A 19,323-nucleotide genomic window follows, 5' to 3' on the forward strand; every position below is an offset into this window, starting at 1 on the left:
ACTAGTAATGCCTGAATTAAGTTAGTACCAGCGTGGAACGTTTAATAAGTCACATCTTAAACTTGCTCTAATGTTGAGGATAACTTGTTTCATATGGCCACGCTACAATCCTCAAGCACATCAGCCACTACCTGGAATCAAGCCAAATGCCACAGCTGTGAAATGTACTGGTCCGTTTCGAGGAAAACGGCCACTGAGACAAACCAACGTCAGCTGTTGGTGGATCCACAGCTGCAATGGATTTGAAGGGCTCCCTGGCTTCTCTCTTATCACACTTGAGTATTTACATGGTGAGGGACAGTAACTCCTGTTTTAGGAGTCAGCCACTGTCACCCCGAGGGGTTTTGTATGTCTCTTATCTTTCACTGAAAAGCACAGAGCACATGGCATAAAGTGTCCTTCAAAGTGACAGATGAGTGAAATTGGGCACCTCCCCACTTGAGATCTTCGGAAAGACAGACCCTGCTAGTCAGAGGCCCATTGTTCCTGATGGTTTTTGAGAGGCATGTCAACCTTTTTTACTGGCGTAGAAAAGCTGTCAACAAAGGGCCAGGTTGTAACGGGAAAATGTCCTTGTGAGTTGATGTGATGAGATCTAAAATGCTGACCGCAAGTAGACTCTCTCACTCTCTCTCACTCTCACTCTCACTCACAGGGGTTAGTTTCAAGTCTTCTCTCTCTCTCTCACACACACACACACACACACACACACACACACACACACACACACACACACACACACACACACACACACACACACACACACACACACACACACACACACACTTGTTAGTTTCAAGTCTCCTCACTCACTCACTCACTAACACACAAACACACAGTGGTTAGTTTCAAGTCTCCTCTCACTCTCTCAGCTCCATGTGTCCCTGGCATCTTGCCCTGCGCTTTGAAGATGAGCTGAAGCTAACTAGACTTCCTGTGTCATCTCCTATCTGAACAGAGGTTGTGAACTGTCATCTACAAATCTGTGCACACGAACGTGTACAAATGAATGTTCACATTTGCTGCCTGTTGAGTTCATGGCAAGCATCAAACAGTTTGAAGTTTGTGTACGTCTTCTGTACATTCAAGCATTCAACACCTGACATGCAGTGTCAATATTAATGGTAAATAACTTTGGATATAGTAACTACTCTAACCGTACTTTATTAACTGATTTTGAAGCTTTTGTAAACTTCTCAAATTGGTGTCATGTCTATCTCTCTATCCTGCTTGATATTGATTATGAAAGTTGTTTCAAAGCAGTGGTGGAAAAAGTACTACATTCTCATACTTGAGCAAAAGTAAAGATACCTTAATAGAAAATGACTCAAGTAAAAGTGAAAGTCACCCAGTAAAATACTACTTGAGTAAAAGTCTAAAAGTATTTGGTTTAAAATATATTTAAGTATCAAAAGTAAATGTATGAATAATTAAAAATTCCTTCTATTAAGCAAACCAGACGGCACAATATTTTTTTTTTTTACGGATAGCCAGGGTCACACTCCAAAACTCAGACATCGATTACAAACAAAGCATTTGTGTAAAGTGAGTCCGCCAGATCAGAGGCAGTAGAGATGATCAGGGATGTTCTCTTGATAAGTGTGTGAATTGGATCATTTTCTGTCCTGCTAAGCATTCAAAATATAACGAATACTTTTGGGTGTCAGGGAAAATGTATGGAATAAAAAGTACATTATTTTCTTTAGGAATGTAGTGAAGTAAAAGTAGTAAAAAATATAAATAGTAAAGTACAGGTACACCAAAAAACTACTTAAGTAGTACATTAAAGTATTTTTACTTAAGTACTTTAACACCACTGTTTCAAAGGGATGCTAAATTTAAAAAATGTATCTCATGGCACCTGGTTTGCATTCATTAAGGCACGCAATGGAAAAGGTTTTTCAACAGAAAATAAAAATAAAAGTTTCTTATTGGATAGATCCATGTTGATTTGTAGTCCCTCGCGGTTTCAGTCCATTTTCTTCCGTTTGTGGCTTAAAGAGCAACTGAATGTACCTATTCCGCATGTGTTTCTCTGTAGCTTAATTTCAGTCTTGGGATGCGGTTCGATGTGGCAGTTACTGATGTTTGTCCCCCATTAGACACCATAGTAACAAAGCCAGTATCACTTCCTCAAAATAGTCAGAATGAACCGAAGTTAACTCAAGTAATCTGTAAATTATTCAGTCATTTTTGCCGAGGAGGTTTTCAGTGGTGTAAAGTACTTAAGTAAAAATACTTTAAAATATTACTTACAGTAAATAGTTTTTTGGGGGTAAATGTACTTTACTTTACTATTCATATTTTTTTTTACATCTTTTACTTGTCCGCAACATTCCAAAGGAAAAGAATGTACTTTTTACTCCATAAATTTCCCCTGACAACTAAAAGTACTCATTACATTTCGAATGCTTAGCAGGACAGGAAAATGGTCAAATTCACACACTTTTAAAGAGATCATCCCTACTGCCTCTGATCTGGCGGACTCACTAAACACAAATGCTTCATTTGTAAATTATGTTGGAGTGTGCCCCTGGCTATCTGTAAAATAAAAATAAATTCTGCCATCTGGTTTGCTTAATATAAGGAATGTGAAATTATTTAGACTTTTACTTTTGATAATTAAGTATATTTCAAACCAAATTATTTTAGACTCTTTTAACCCTCAAGTAGTAAGTCCTGACGAACTCGCTTACAAAACTCAGTTTTGGACAAGGCTGAATTTATGAACAAAATTATCCTATTTACATTTTGTAGTCAATTTTGACACTAGAGTAAATGTTTCTGACTAATACCGATGCCACATAGGCCACTTAGTATTGTTTATTTCCTTCAGTTGCACTTTAATGAACATGTATGACTCATTTGAAGATATGAGGAAGATGTTTTTTGTTCATATTCACTTATTCAGAATAGGGGAATTGGTGCATGATATTGTCCCATTAAAACTGGAGTCAGAATGAATCTATACTGTAATTAAAAACCATTGCACAAAGACATTGTTAAAGTTGGTTCCAGTCAGAAAGGAAAGGCTTAGGTGTTAAATGTCATGCTAAGTGAGGAGCAAGTGCTCAGAATGCAATTTAGGTGCTGATTCAGTGTAGGGGGTCAAGCTCTCTGCTGTCTGCCTACTGTATTTAGCAGTTTTCATACCCCATTAAATCAGACATGAGGCTTTGACAGCTGTTTATCATACACTACAAACTTAATATTGATGAGACCAATTATGATTTACCCCAATAAGTGTGATTTTTGACATGATGCCAACATTATACTAAAATTACCATAAAGTTGTCTCAGCCTAATTATTAGCTCAACATTATACCATTTACTTGAAGTGCGAAAATATATCAGAGTTGCGTGGCTACCCAAACACCTAACTGCGGGCAAACGCTCGGCCACTCCCACAGACGTCAGTTTCTTTTCCACAATAAATCGGGATCTGAGTACCTCCCGGACTATTTCTAGAATGCAAATGCATTCTAACCATTCTGATTGATCCCAGAAACCGATGGGTTGGGCTAGATCCAGAAGAAGTCAGCATTGTCTTTGATACTCTGATTGGTTAGAGATGATCCAATCGCTGATTTACTTTGTATTGTACAACACCCCCTCATTTTGACTTCACCACAAACGACTTCAATGATGGCAGTCTCAGACTGAAGCATGCAGTGAAGATGGAGTAGTGAAAGAATTCACTTCCGAGTCCTCAGGCAAATATCAGAGAGCCTTTATGTTTAGAATGGCTATGGTTGAGAAGTAAGCTATAATAACCTAGTGGATGTTCAAAATGTTATTCAAAGCAATAGGAGCAGAAGAGGCATGGATTTCATATAGGTTTAATTAGGCCTATACTTTCATTGCAGGATATTGATTTGAAATGGATTTCACCGTTTTATTGTTTTGATAGGTGGACATTGGATAGCCTGAACTGAATTTGTTCCATCCCATGGAGGAAATAGACTTTGATTGGACAACCTAGATTTCAAAGACGCACAATACCGTCGTTGTCATTGGTTTGCATTTGGTTTGGAGATTTTCCGATTGGGGTTGATTCAAGGAAGACTTTGTAACAAAGTTTCCGCTTGATATTGATTTTTTCATAGTCCAGGGCGCCGCAGTGTCGTGAAGCAGGTTTGATTCATGCAGCAAGTTTTAATTGTCGGAGAAAACTTGATCGTTGAAGGTAGAACAGAGCGATATTGCAATTTCTGGCAGTTCATTTTGACCTCGGTAAACTTCGATAATAAGAATATTTTGAGAAAATCGTAGCTCTTGGAACGATATTTTAGTCGATGTCACAGCGCAACAGCAGCGTCTTAATGCAGCGCCTGGATATTATCTCCAGCATGCTACTTCGGAAGTAGGTCACCGTTTTACCACGTCTCTATTGGGCGATCGTTTTCTCGCAATTAAACCTCGACTCTGGTCATCATTTATAAAAGGTGTATTCTGAATTAAGAGTGGACTCAAACCGACCTTCCATCGGGACCGAAGGTAAAATTGCATAGCGGATATACGTCATATTTAATGTAAATCCTAATTGAGTGAGATACGTTGTAATAACATGCTTATAACCGCTTTATTAAGCATAGCCAGTGACCATAGTTATTCCTCGCCTTGCATCCACCTGAACCCCTACTTCTGATATTATACCACAGCCTGTCATCCTGTTAGAATATCCCATGTCGATGGCCGAACTCAATAATTCAGAACAGATTCTGGCAATGCATTATCAATCTCATAATGTGGGTTTCTGGGCAGACCATAATGACTGCCTATAATATGAAATATTCGATTAGTTATAATGAACACCCATATGAGTTATTAGTTAATCATAATGTGTGTTGCCGATCTAGTGGTTTTATAGCCCCGTGCTCATCATGGATGATAAATGAATGTGATAAACCCGGACGGTGATAATATGGATTCCATTGATATAACGCCCTGTGGGAACTGCACTGTAGCGCAAGGTCGCTTCCCTCACCATATCCATGGTATTTTGCCTCTCTCTCAGTATTCTTTGAGTTTAGGGCAGGTTTTGTGGGTTACACGATGATACTTTAAGATTATTAGGCTATTCCATATCCAGCAGTAGGCTATTTGTCACCATCCACTTGCAATGTGTTGGTCACTCATTGTGGCCAAACTGCAAATATTTCCCCAACACCAACTTTTGGTGTGATTGAAAGTAAAATAAAAAAAATAAAGAGAAAATATGTTTTAGATGCTATAGGCCTAGCATAGAAACATATATATTTTTCTTAATCCAAGTTATTCAGAGTTTGACCCTTTCTCAATATAACGTTTCTGTAGAAAACAATGTGCTTCAGTTACACTTGATCCATTGCATAGCCTTTTGTCGTATCCCAATGAAGCAACTTGATTTGATATCCATAGACAGAAACTCAATGTGTGTCTCCTTCTGTTCTCTCCTTATCTGTAAATTAAATTAGTCTTTCTCATGTATTACATTTCATGGTCCACTGGAAATAATGGCCAACCAAATTGTGGGATGTTTGGTAGTGCAAGGCTAAAAATGCTGTGCAGAATCAAGTCAATTTGCCGTTGTTGTGGGTGTCATTTAAAACGTGTATGTCTGCTATAGAATAGGAAAATACGGAAGAAAGAACAACTAATCTTGTATAGAGTTGGCTTGTTTTTAGAAGAACAATTACATTTTGATTTGATTATGCTCTTAATACTTGTGGGAATTATTCTCTTAAACACATCTTAGTATTGATTTGTAAATGAAATGATCATAAACTTTGAAAACAATATTACCAAAACCACAGGCATCTGTTTAAAAAAATATATATATATATATTCTAGTCTTATCTTATTCTAATCTTGACTCAGTAGTGGGTTTGCAAAGGTTGCTATTTGTTTCTGAAAGATTGGAGGAAACCAGTGAAAGGATATTGTGAAGATGAACACTAACTGTGTTCAGTTAGTATTTGTTTTTCTTTCAAATACTGCGCTTGATTGAGCTTGCTTGGCACAATGAACTCAATGGAATAGTCCCAAAAGTGCAAACCCCACTTATCTGGCACTCCAAAGCTCGTACTTGAGAGAACCCAGATCTGTAAGCCACTTGTGTTTGGTAGCAATCATGCATATGAGGTGGCAGGTAGCCTAGTGGTTAGAGCATTGGTCCAGTAACCGAAAGGTTGCTGGATTGAATCCCCAAGCTGACAAAGGTAAAAATCTGTATTTCTGCCCCTGAACAAGGCAGTTAACCCACTGTTCCCTGGTAGGCTGTCATTGTAAATAAGATTTTTTTCTTAACTGACTTGCCTAGTTAAATAAAGATGAAATAAAATTACAAAAAATCCTGTACTTCTGTTCTAACTGATTTGTGGGAATAACAGAACTACATCAATAGGATGGCAGACTGGGTTCCTGTAAGGGAGGGATGTTTATGTCTTGGATGTGTGAATAAAACCTCCTCCATTCATGTCATAAGAATTTCCCACTGCCTCATGATATCAAACAAATGAATTGGGGGGGGTGACTTATGGGTGTTTTCCTGCATTGATTTCAGTGGGTAGTAGTCACACCAACATTTGAATGGTTGCAGATTGATGATAGGCCCATTTTATGATATGTTCATAGTATGATAGAAGATGAAGTGTCGTAAGAGAAAGCAAGTCATCATAAGGCTTCAGAAGATTATAGGTCATTTCAGGTTTTAGGTTTTATTTCAGTGCAGCCAGTATTGGAAAAAAAAACAAATTCAATCTGGGAGTCTTAGATATGAATGGCCACTGTGGAAAGTGGCGATTTTCTGAATTGTAAATGACAATCCACTCTTAGACATTCTGATTAGAATGTGATTGTATTTCCTGAGAGCTAAACGTTTATTGCAATTTATTCTGTGAGGATGTAGATAAAATAATATCTGAAGCTTGTTTGATGAATCACTTGGATCTGCACAATAGGATAAGGGCAAGATTTTGCTTTCCTGGAAATATGACTCTGTGTGTGTGTGTGTGTGTGTGTGTGTGTGTGTGTGTGTGTGTGTGTGTGTGTGTGTGTTGGGTAATTCCTCCATGGATATGATCCTATGTCAGTCAGCACCGGTATCTTTCTGACCTTGTCGCTTTTTGAAACCCATATCCCCTCTGTGCTAACCGTTTTTACTACTACAGGCTTAATCTTTAAGCCAATTACCAGTTGCAAAATATGTGGTCAACCACATCAGTGTTTCAGCAGATAAAATATAGCTGTTTTTTATGGCCGTAATAAAAACTGAGCCAAACTTTCTTATTGGGCATTCATCCACTGTCATGTCGGTTTTTGCAAAAAACTCTCCCCATGTATTGATTTCTTGGTCTCCTCCCCCAGGGTCTGTATGAAGGGATGTGATGACCCATGCAGATACCGCCCCAGTGACTCCTGGGAGCAGGTAGGTCTGCCACATGCGGAGGCCATGGTGGGGGGAGCCCGGCCAAAACTAAAAAGAGGGAGGCCCAAGGAGGTAAAGAGAGGCAGTGTGAAGGAGAAGAGCAATGAACTGTGGGAAGAGGAGGAGGGCAGGAAGCTGGATCTATGCGAGGGGGACAGCCTCGACTGTCGAGTCCTTCTCACTCGTCTGGAGACAAGCGGTGATAAGGACAAGGAGAGCTGCTTGGAAACTCCAATAGAGCCCAAAGTAGAAGGGAGCAATAGCCTGGTGCGTGGAAGGACCAAGCCCTGCAAGTCTAGACAAAAGACCTGCAAAGCCTATCGGCTAGCGCTGGAACCAAACAATCAATCAAAAGTGTTGTGTACATTACCTGTTGTGGAACCTCGCAAACGGAGGCTGGCCTCTCTCAACGCGGAGGCTGTGAATAGTCTGCTCTTATACAGAGAACATCCGCAAGGGTCCAGACTCGCAAATAAGTTACAGTCCAATGGGAATCTGGCAAAGAATGCAATCATTTTGGGCCACAACACCCCAAGTGGTCCTAAGGTGGCAAAATCAGACATTTGTGGAACTGGAAGTTCCAAAAAACACCAAAAGGCTATGAAGATGGAGGACGTGGGTCTGCTGAGTCTGTACGGTCCCATCCCTCGGCGTCAGGCCAGCCTCAATGCCGCTGCTTTGCTCAAGATCACCAGCACCTCCTTCAAAGCCAAACACCGGGGGGCCAAGACCAACTACAACCAGCTGAGTGGGGTAGTGAGGATCAAGCTAAAGAAACGGCATCATCATGAACTCCATCACAGGCAATCCCAGGCCCATCCACAGCTGGTTCAGAGATGCTGTGATCTCTGTAAAAGGGAATACTTCCACCCAGAACCCCAGTGGGAGGGGACTACAGGGGGGAATGGCTTCATCAGATCTGACTTCCAGTGTGGATCTTTGCTTGGCTACCTAATGAAGTCTGTGGAGGAGCCAGTCGAGACCCAGGTGACTCCTTCTTTCTGCTGCTGCTCCCAGGAAAGGTCGGGGGAGTACTGCCACCGACTGGCCCTGTTCCTTGGCCAAAAGAGCTTCGGTGATGACGAACTTGAGGACCATTCGCTCTCCAAGGACTACCTCCTCTCTCCCCATTCCCTTGCCCACCCACATGCCCTGACCATAGGCCCCCACCCTTACCCATGTTTCTCAGGCTATTATGTCCACTTTGCCCACCACGAGACCTCCTCTACTCTCATGACCTCCATGAGCTCCAGCCCCATGCCCTACCCGTCCTCTTCTGTGGCCTCCATCACGTTGTGCCCTGGTGGGGTCCAGAGTCCCAAGCTGCTGTCCCCGACCGGCTCCCACCCCTCAGGAATCGCCCACCCGGTCTACTGCTATGGAGAACCCTGCAGAATCAGTCGCTACCCCTACAGAGCAGTAACAACCCTCGCCAGCAGGGGGTGTTGCTATAATGCAGGTTGCTCCAGCTGCAGCCATAACATCAAGATGGGTAAGAGAAGGCAGAAATGCCTATAGATTTGTAGTAATAATGATGTGAATGGGTCATGATGATTGCAGAGTGTTAACCGCATATTTGAGATGGCTCAGTGACCTCTTTTAGTCAATCAGTCAAATCAGCAACAATCTGCCGAGAAAATTCTCATGTTTTTACCTTTTTTAGAATACAGAGAATCAGAAATGTCACAGGTGAGGCAAGAATCTAAAGTTTTCAAGAAAGTTGTTCAGTTGTGTTCTAGGGTTAGGATTAGGTGTTCTAGGGTTAGGATTAGGTGTTTTAGGATTAGATGTTTTAGGATTAGGTGTTTTAGGGTTAGGATTAGGTGTTCTAGGGTTAGGATTAGGTGTTCTAGGGTTAGGATTAGGTGTTTTAGGATTAGGTGTTTTAGGATTAGGTGTTTTAGGGTTAGGATTAGGTGTTCTAGGGTTAGGATTAGGTGTTCTAGGGTTAGGATTAGGTGTTCTAGGGTTAGGATTAGGTGTTCTAGGGATTCATTCAGTGGGATCTAAAAGCCTGGTAGGGTTTAAATCCACATCCCTGCCCGCCACTCTAGCCATTAGTTGGGTGACTAGGTCCAATGAGTAATCACCACAGATTGTGTAAATAGAATGTACTGTATTTACTATTGAAGCTGTGGAGTATTCGTCTGGAGATGCCAAGCTGTGCTCTCTGATCAACCAAACCCCATTTACTCCCAGTGGTAATATAAACACTACTGTTCATAGTTTGGGGTCACTTAGAAGTGTCCTCGTATTTGAAATAGAAGCACATTATTTTGTCCATTAGAATAACATAAAATTGATCAGAAATACAGTGTAGACATTGTTAATGTTGTAAATGACTATTGTTGCTGGAAACGGCAGATTTTTAATGGAATATCTACATAGGCTTACAGAGGCCCATTATCAGCAACCATCACTCCTGTGTTCCAATGGCACGTTGTGTTAGCTAATCCAAGTTTATCATTTTAAAAGGTTAATTGGTCATTAGAAAACCCTTTTGCAATTACGTTAGCACAGCTGAAAACTGTTGTTCTCATTAAAGAAGCAATAAAACTGGCCTTTAGACTCGTTGAGTATCTGGAGCATCAGCATTTGTGGTTTCGATTACAGGATCAACAAGGCCAGAAACAAATAACTTTCTTCTGAAACTCAGTCTATTCTTGTTCTGAGAAATGAAGGTTATTCCATCCGAGAAATTGCCAAGAAACTGAAGGTATCGTACAACGCTGTGTACTACTCCCTTCACAGAACAGCGCAAACTGGCTCTAACCAGAATAGAAAGAGGAGTGGGAGGCCCCGGTGCACAACTGAGCAAGAGGACAAGTACATTAGAGTGTCTAGTTTGAGAAACAGACACCTCACAAGTCCTCAACTGGAAGCTTCATTAAATAGTACCCACAAAGCACCAGTCTCAACGTCAACAGTGAAGAGGCGACTCCAGGATGCTGGCCTTCTAGGCAGAGTTCCTCTGCCCAGTGTCTGTGTTCTTTTGCCCATCTTAATCTTTTATTTTTATTGGCCAGTCTGAGATATGGCTTTTTCTTTGCAACTCTGACTAGAAGGCCAGCATCCCGGAGTCGCCTCTTCACTGTTGACGTTGAGACTGGTGTTTTGCGGGTACATGTGGAATCATTTCAGCCTGTCTTGTGTGTGTGTGTGTGTGTGTGTGTGTGTGTGTGTGTGTGTGTGTGTGTGTGTGTGTGTGTGTGTGTGTGGTAACATGTGGAATCATTTCAGCCTGTCTTGTGTGTGTGTGTGTGTGTGTGTGTGTGTGTGTGTGTGTGTGTGTGTGTGTGTGTGTGTGTGTGTGTGTGTGTGTGTGTGTAACATGTGGAATCATTTCAGCCTGTCTTGTGTGTGTGTGTAACATGTGTAATCATTTCAGCCTGTCTTGTGTGTGTGTGTGTGTAACATGTGGAATCATTTCAGCCTGTCGTGTGTGTGTGTGTGTGTGTGTGTGTGTGTGTGTGTGTGTGTGTGTGTGTGTGTGTGTGTGTGTGTGTGTGTGTGTGTGTGTGTGTGTGTGTGTGTGTGTGTGTGTTAACATGTGGAATCATTTCAGCCTGTCTTGTGTGTGTGTGTCTGTTTCATTTCGTGTGTGTGTGTGTGTGTAACATGTGGAATCATTTCAGCCTGTCGTGTGTGTGTGTGTGTGTGTGTGTGTGTGTGTTACGTTGTGTGTGTGTGTGTGTGTGTGTGTGTGTAACATGTGGAATCATTTCAGCCTGTCTTGTGTGTGTGTGTGTGTGTGTGTTAACATGTGGAATCATTTCAGCCTGTCGTGTGTGTGTGTGTGTGTGTGTGTGTGTGTGTGTGTGTGTGTGTGTGTGTGTGTGTGTGTGTGTGTGTGTGTGTGTGTGTGTGTGTGTGTAACATGTGGAATCATTTCAGCCTGTCTTGTGTGTGCGTGTAACATGTGGAATCATTTCAGTGTGTGTGTGTGTGTGTGTGTGTGTGTGGTGTGTTTTTGTGTAGCATGTGGAATCATTTCAGCCTGTCTTGTGTGTGTGTGTGTGTGTGTGTGTGTGTGTGTGTGTGTGTGTGTGTGTGTGTGTGTGAGTGTGTGTGTGTGTGTGTGTAACATGTGGAATCATTTCAGCCTGTCTTGTGTGTACAGTATCGAGCTGTGGTACAAAGATTAACTATATATATATATATATATATATATATATATATATATATATATATATATATATATAAGAGTTTGTTAATACACACTCAAGACAGACTGAAATGATTCCACATGTCATTTCAGCCAGGAGTCCCATAGCCCCTTTACAGTACTTGAGTAACTGCCTCTGGAGCAGTGGATGACGACTGAGGGAATTTGTTCTCAGCTGGTCTGTGGTCAGATCGTATTTGTCGGGGACCACAGCAGCACTCATGACCTCATTTAAGAATGCTGATTACAGATCAAGATGGCGTGTCGTTGGCTAGCCCGCTCAGAGGCACTATTAGCTGAGGTAAATTGGTATTTGGCGATGTCTTGTTGCCTCTGTTGAGCTGCCTGCTTTGATGTGACACAGAAATCGACCCTTTTCCCCTGACAAGTGACGGAGACTTCTGTTTTTATTTCCTACTACCACAAGCTATCCGATTGCGAGAGTCTATTATAATGTGACATTTGTTGTATCATCCTAGCTGGCCTTAATGTTCAGGTGAACCTGCTCTAGTGTGGTGGGTTGATTCCTTTGGGGTTTTCAAAGACTCCACACACACTCCTACATTACAGTACATAATCTCCACTTCCATTGTGTACAGAGCCAATCATGCATCAGCTGATGGAATCCTAGATTTCCAGGAACAAACACTAGTGGTATATGAATGCTGACTGAGATGATGGGAGGCAAGTAACATAAATGCTATAATTTAAAAATATATATATAAGTACAATTATTTGCATAATAGGTGCCTAAACGCTATTCACAACAAAAAAAACATCTCTCCACTGCATCACTATTACAGTATCATAATTATTACATTATTCCAGAAGGTTCAGTTGTGTCAAGTCGGATAACAGAAAGATGTGAACATGTAGACAGCAACATTAACACATAATGGATACAAATGCTGACAAGGTTTATGCAAGATAAAATGTAAGTCACAGCCATCCATTTTCCTTTCAAAGCCGTACTGGTGCCTGTACAAAACTTTTAGCAGCTCTGTTGGTTCGCTCCCTGAAGGCAGTGCTGCATGTTGGCTGTTCAGCGGATGTGTAACATCCAAGATTATTTTATTACCCCTTTTTACTTGTGCGCTCTTTGTAAATGTCTCAGAGAGCCTTTTGCTTGTACAGATGTATGTTCCCTCCCTCTGATCACTCTCAATATCCTTATCCAGCTCTCTGATTCCACACTTCCTGTCTGGGGTCCATCAGGCCACAACAAATGGCCATCTCTGCTACTCTGATGTGCATTTGTGGCCAGCCCTGTGGCCAGCCCTGTGACTCACAGCTACAATTAAGACAGCGGATACAGATAGTGTTCTTATCTCTACTGCACGCAGCATCACTGTTTCAATACCAGTGGCGCTGAAACAGAGTGGCCCATGGCAGGAAAGGAGAGGATGAATGTGAAGTAAGATGTGCTGGTGAGTGTGCGTTTAAGAGACTGATCACTCCAGTGTCTGACAGTTCCACTTTTCTCCACAGAAGACTACTCCTCGCCTTTGGAGGACCACAGCCCCCCCTCTGTCCCAGTTTCCCCCGCACCAGGCTGCCTCGCCACCGCCGGCGCTCCCCCAGCCAGCCAATCAGTGCCCTGCCTCCAGAACCCTCTATCGGACCCCAGCCAACCGAGGATTCCGCTGCATGTGACGCGGGAGTGTCCTCAGAGTGCAAAGCCACCCAGCAGCTCTCGGTCTGGGGTCCGTGGTGGCTCCCATATTCAAGACAAGCATCAGCTGGGGCCTGCCGCCAGCGGAGCTGCCAAGCAGCAGAGGATCACCCGTCGCCGGGCAACCAATGGCTGGCTGCCCGTGGGCGTGCCCTTCGAGAAGGAGGTTTTCGCTGTGGTATGTGTCGCTGTGTGTTAAGAGATACTGGTTGTACCTTTTAAGTTAGCTAGCTGAGGCTACAGAATATTAGAATTTCCTCTAAAGGAAAACTTAGTCTGTATGCATGTATGGTATTATTACCATCCACTCTTACTTCTGTGCTAAAAACAATGCTAATAACCGGGTGATTAGCATGTGCTAACAAGACTGTTAATAACCGGGTGATTAGCATGTGCTAACAAGACTGTTAATAACCGGGTGATTAGCATGTGCTAACAACACTGTTAATAACCGGGTGATTAGCATGTGCTAACAACACTGTTAATAACCCGGTGATTAGCATGTGCTAACAACACTGTTAATAACCCGGTGATTAGCATGTGCTAACAACACTGTTAATAACCCGGTGATTAGCATGTGCTAACAACACTGTTAATAACCGGGTGATTAGCATGTGCTAACAACACTGTTAATAACCAGGTGATTAGCATGTGCTAACAACACTGTTAATAACCGGGTGATTTGCATGTGCTAACAACAATGCTAATAACCAGGTGATTAGCATGTGCTAACAACAATGCTAATAGTATGTCCCAACAACAATGACATATTGACTATGTTTCCAGGGGGAAGAGACGACAGTGTTGCGCAAATGTTTCGAAGGAGTACAGCGAGACGGGGAGGTCATTCGGGTTCGAGACACAGTCCTGCTGCGCTCCGGTACCAGGAAGAAGTCTCTGCCCTACGTAGCCAAAATCTCAGCCCTGTGGAAGGACCCCGAATCAGGTGAAGTTCTGCCTTTTCACACATTTCTAAACTGATACAGATGGATGAAAAATACAACTATAGCCGTGTTTAAAAAACGCTTAAAATAGTGTTGGTTTTGTTTTAAATACTTGGTCGGCACTTAAGTGAGCTTGCCTGGCACAGACGGTGTGCCAGGCAACTGATGGAGTAGTATGAAAAAGTACAAAACCTGCCCATCTGGCATTCCAGTCAGCAATCAAACGCTCTGTTTGCCACAAACTTTTGTAGAATGTGATAAAAAAGTTTAAATGATTATGGATAGTCTCCCTACACATCACATCAAATGTTCAATTCGATACAACTTTAGTAATCCTCTTCTCACTCTGAAAATGGCACTGTCTGTGTGTCCTCAGGAGAGATGATGATGAGCCTGTTTTGGTTCTATCGCCCAGAACACACACAGGGAGGACGCGATCCCAACACTCACTGTGAGGTGAGTTCTCCAGAAAGCCCAGTTCACACGGTGAGGTGAGTTCTCCAGAAAGCCCAGTTCACACTGTGAGGTGAGTTCTCCAGAAAGCCCAGTTCACACTGTGAGGTGAGTTCTCCAGAAAGCCCAGTTTACACGGTGAGGTGAGTTCCCCAGAAAGCCCAGTTCACACGGTGAGGTGAGTTCCCCAGAAAGCCCACTTCACACGGTGAGGCGAGTTCCCCAGAAAGCCCAGTTCACACTGTGAGGTGAGTTCTGTGGAAAGCCCAGTTCACACTGTGAGGTGAGTTCTCTGGAAAGCCCAGTTCACACTGTGAGGTGAGTTCTGTGGAAAGCCCAGTTCACACTGTGAGGTGAGTTCTCCAGAAAGCCCAGCTCTCACTGTGAGGTGAGTTCTCCAGAAAGCCCAGTTCATACTGTGAGGTGAGTTCTCCGGAAAGCCCAGTTCTCACTGTGAGTCGAGTTCTGTGGAAAGCCCAGCTCTCACTGTGAGGTGAGTTCTCCAGAAAGCCCAGTTCATACTGTGAGGTGAGTTCTCCGGAAAGCCCAGCTCTCACTGTGAGGTGAGTTCCCCAGAAAGCCCAGTTCACACTGTGGCTGCCATCCCCAATGTTTGTGCAGACTCAGCCTGGGAAAAGAGATGGCAAACACATTGTTTCCATTTAATTATGTATTTCCTGGAGAAATAGGCTGTACAGGCTTCCCGTTGTCAATATCCCCCAGGAACAAACACACTTTGTTCACCCAGGCTATGAATAATAAACAGCAGCCTTATTCACAATGCTCTGCGAGAGAGAGCTGGGGTGTGTTCAGTAGGGAGAAAACGTTTTGAAACCGGGAGGCACTAGCTGAACTCGTCCAATGAAAAAAACTGATTTTCATTACGGTTGTAAAATGTTTTACTACAGTGTGCTCTGCTGAATACCCTGGGCTTTGAGAAGACCAAAGCTACTGCTCTGCTTTACGGAAGTCTCTGAAAGGATAACCAGCTGGGATTAAATCAAAACTTAGACTGCACCATTTTTTGAATTCGCATGCCTGGGTGATTTCCTGATGGGGAAGTGGGTTGAAAAGGACTATACAGACTTTTCTGATGTACAAACTGATATTTTAGAGTTGGTTACGGGTTTGGTTGAGGGTCAATTTTAGATTTTGGCTAGTCAGTTTGCACATCAGAAAAGTCTGTATAGACCTTCCCAAGTGGGTCTTGATGATGATGATGATGATGATGTCAGACATACATAGTTAGGGGATCATTCAGAAATGACATATTTTGATACAGTATGTTAAATCGCTGAACTATCCCTTTACGCTGCTGCTTCCCTCTGTTTATTATCTATGCAGTCACTTTAACTCTACCTACATGTAAATATTACCTCAATTACCTCGACTAACCGGTGCCCCCGCACATTAACTCTGTACCGGTATCCCCTGTATATAGCCTCGCTACTGTTATTTTACTGCTGCTCTTTAATTATTTGTTACTTGTACTTTTATCTATTTTTTACTTAACACTTATTTTTTCTTAAAACTGCATTGTTGGTTTTTAGGGGCTTGTAAGTAAGAATTTCACTGTAAGGTTGTTTTTGGCGCATGTGACAAATAACATTTGATTTGTTTTGGTTCATGAGATTCATACAGTTTTCTCCCCTCTTGTCACCCAACTTCCTTTCCAGAATGAAATTTTTGCATCTCGGCATCAGGATGAAAACAGCGTGGCCTGCATTGAAGACAAGTGCTACGTGTTGACGTTAGCACAGTACTGTAGGTAAGGTCTGTTCATCTCTGATGGGAGATGGGGTGTGAGAATGAATAGTATGTGGGAGACACAAGATGTTGAGTGGATTGTATTACATTTTATTTGTTGCATTGTATTTGTTCACTTATTTGCGCAGTCTTTTTGACATGTCCTTTGGCTTGGTGTTTCAGATATTGTGCCATGGTGACTCGTCAGGGGGAGGATCTCCCTGAAAGTGCCACCAAAGTGGTGCCGCCTTCCGTCGAATACGCCGTCCCTGCCCACTGCTGTGTGCCAACGGACATCGACCCTGACCTGGTGTTCATGTGTCGCCACGTCTACGACTTCCGCTATGGACGCATCCTGAAGAGTCTGCAGTAGCACTTGTGAGGATAGTGGTGGAACGGAGGAATCTTAAACAGTGAAAGAGAAGGCTGAAAAGACAGGATTTTGAGACCGAACAAGCCACTCTGTTTTGAAAGGAGTGGAAGATGTTGACAGTTTTAGGCTGAGGAAGTCTCTAAGTCTGGAAGTGCTTTTGCCCAATGTCTCTATCTCTCACTCTGAGGGATTTGCAAAGGGTCACACTTGGTCAAAGAGGAATTGTGTTTTATCATCCCGAGCACAAATCCCCTTTAATAAAACTGATTTGCCAAATTATTATTTTATTTTTGCATCGTCCCATGACTTTGCCTGTATCTATGTGGGTTATTAGTTACGTTGTGTTGGCAGATGGTATCAGTTAAGACTTGTTTTGTATTTAATGGGATGACTCATGAATTAGATGGTGGCTTAACATATTTATCTGTAGTGATTTAGTCTAGAGTTTAAGGTTTAATTGGCTTATAAGTGCAGAGAAATATTTATTTCTATATGGAGACATTTTTAATTTATTTTTTAAAGTAATTTAAGAGTGCATTAATTTAGTATTTTCAAAGCAAGGAAGGCAACTACGAGATAATTATCATTCCTAAGTAGAAATGATCCATGGGGTTCGCCAAACACTAACTCTCTGTCTGCACTGTCTTAGAGGTAAAGTACCAGTGAATCCCAAACCAGCCTCTCGCCTATACCTCACCCCTACCAACTATACCTCACCCCTACCAATTCATGGCCCTATGTAGTCACGTGTTGCTGACAAAACTCCCAGAGTGGCGAGGGGATTAAATAAACCCGTTAACTTCGGGACACACTCTTGACTTGAATTATGCAATTCATGTATGACATTTAAATAATAAGAGCATGAAATTCAAATGAACAAATTCCCCTTGTCATTTTACAGGATATAAATCAGACACAACAAATGCTCCATTCTTTTGTATGAAATTGTACAAAATATATTGCGTTACATGTTGGAATAGCTGTTCGCTTTGGAACCGGCAGCTTTGCTGGCTCGGTCGAAGTGGCTATCGAAGGGGCTGATCATTTTCGCACCCTCAGCTTTGGGACACTTGTTCATATGAAGGAGGTGCGCGTGAAAGCGCAAATGGAGGGCTGAGGGGTGAGGGGAAGGGACTGGTTTGGGATTCAGCATGAGAATGACCAGTGACTCAACCGGGCCACCCCCACGATAGTTGTTTGTCCCTACTACCCTGCCTTGAATTGACCAATGAACGGGGGTTTGAACACAACACCCACACTGCCGTTACCCATAATAACTTGCCTTACATCCCGCCGGTTGACATCTAGGACGCAAGCTCCAATACGTACAGTTCACACCTCACCAAAAAACCTGCCTTCCATCTAAACCAAGGTTGCCAGTGAGTGGAGCTACAGTTCAGTACAAGCCCCTCCCCATGTTACTGTGCACTAATCCATGTTCCATTATGAGATCATCGACTGTGTCCTTAAACTGAAAAAGCTACTGATTCGTTAACATGGAAGTCACACTGTGGATTCATCTACATGTGTGTTTGCTTAGATCAGAGGGAATCAAAGTTTGGTATCACAGTTCCTGGAAAAACCTCCTATCTGATCAACACACATACACACACACACACACACACACACACACACACCTGCTTCTAAGATGTATCTCGATGTATAGGGCACAAGCCATAGGAGTATCCTCTTACACGCTCAAGTCCTTTTTATGTCCAATCGAGATGCGATCGATTTTTCTTACATTGACTGTTGTGCCTGCCTGTCTCGGTGAACTCGGTGTCCAATAACTTTCCATGAAAAGTAGGCCAAGATTATTGTTATTTTTTATGTCTTTTTTAAATGCCTTTTTTCATGAAATTATGTTAATTGCTAAGAAATGTATGTACCAAAAAGGGTATAGAATGAGTGTAAAATGTCCCATTCAACTCATTCCCCGGTGTAGAAAACTCTCAATTCCAAGTTTCTTTGTTCTTGTGTGCATATATTCCGAGTTTTAGAGGTTCTGGGAATTCTGGAAAAGGATATTCATAGCACAGTGTTTGTATTATTTAACATGTAATATACAAATATTTGAATGGAATAAACAATTAGTTTTAACCCAAGAGTCTCATTTGATGATGTTGCAAAGTCAATAGGGCAAATCTTTGCATACGTTCTTCTTCCTCTTTTTCTCTCCCCACTTTAATATATATTTTAAAGTTTGTGTGTAATTTCCTTCTGGTCCTGTAAGGTGGGTGAGCTGTTGCTAGGAACAGGCTGAGAAGTGTACTAACAACAACCCACCACAAGGTGTCATACTAGTTCATCTCTCAGTGTTTTATTTAACATCATTCTGTCTTCTGACAAATACAATATTGATGTCTCCATGGGCCGTATGCATCAAGCATCTCAGAGTAGGATCAGTTGTGTCTTTTAGATCACAATTAATTTTGTTTACATGGACAGTGAAACCTGATCCTAGATCAGCACTCCTACCCGGAGACACTTGATACCCACAGACCCAGAAGTTCTTTCATATTGATCCTCCAATCCAATAAATATTGGAACAATATGATAAAA

General features: G+C 42.2%; 1 protein-coding gene across 4 annotated transcripts in view; it reads left to right on the plus strand.

Moving 5' to 3' along the window:
- The window catches only part of LOC106608351 (bromo adjacent homology domain-containing 1 protein), a 36,470-nt gene extending 17,609 nt beyond the window's left edge, over positions 1-18,861 (plus strand). Inside the window, exons 1-7 of one of the 4 annotated variants that reach the window (XM_045713233.1) lie at positions 3,818-4,497; positions 7,348-8,900; positions 13,062-13,423; positions 14,032-14,191; positions 14,566-14,680; positions 16,319-16,410; positions 16,572-18,861. In XM_045713233.1, coding sequence (XP_045569189.1) covers positions 7,355-8,900; positions 13,062-13,423; positions 14,032-14,191; positions 14,566-14,680; positions 16,319-16,391 — 2,256 coding nt within the window. In that variant the 5' untranslated portion in view covers positions 3,818-4,497; positions 7,348-7,354 and the 3' untranslated portion in view covers positions 16,392-16,410; positions 16,572-18,861. Of the gene's footprint in view, positions 1-3,817; positions 4,498-7,347; positions 8,901-13,061; positions 13,424-14,031; positions 14,192-14,565; positions 14,681-16,318; positions 16,411-16,571 lie in introns of those variants that run through there. The other 3 variants (XM_045713232.1, XM_014206353.2, XM_014206287.2) reach the window with 3 other exon arrangements.
- The last annotated feature ends 462 nt before the right edge of the window (positions 18,862-19,323 follow it).

This window comes from Salmo salar, chromosome ssa01 (assembly GCF_905237065.1).
Source record: "Salmo salar chromosome ssa01, Ssal_v3.1, whole genome shotgun sequence".
Classification (NCBI taxonomy): Eukaryota; Metazoa; Chordata; class Actinopteri; order Salmoniformes; family Salmonidae; genus Salmo; species Salmo salar.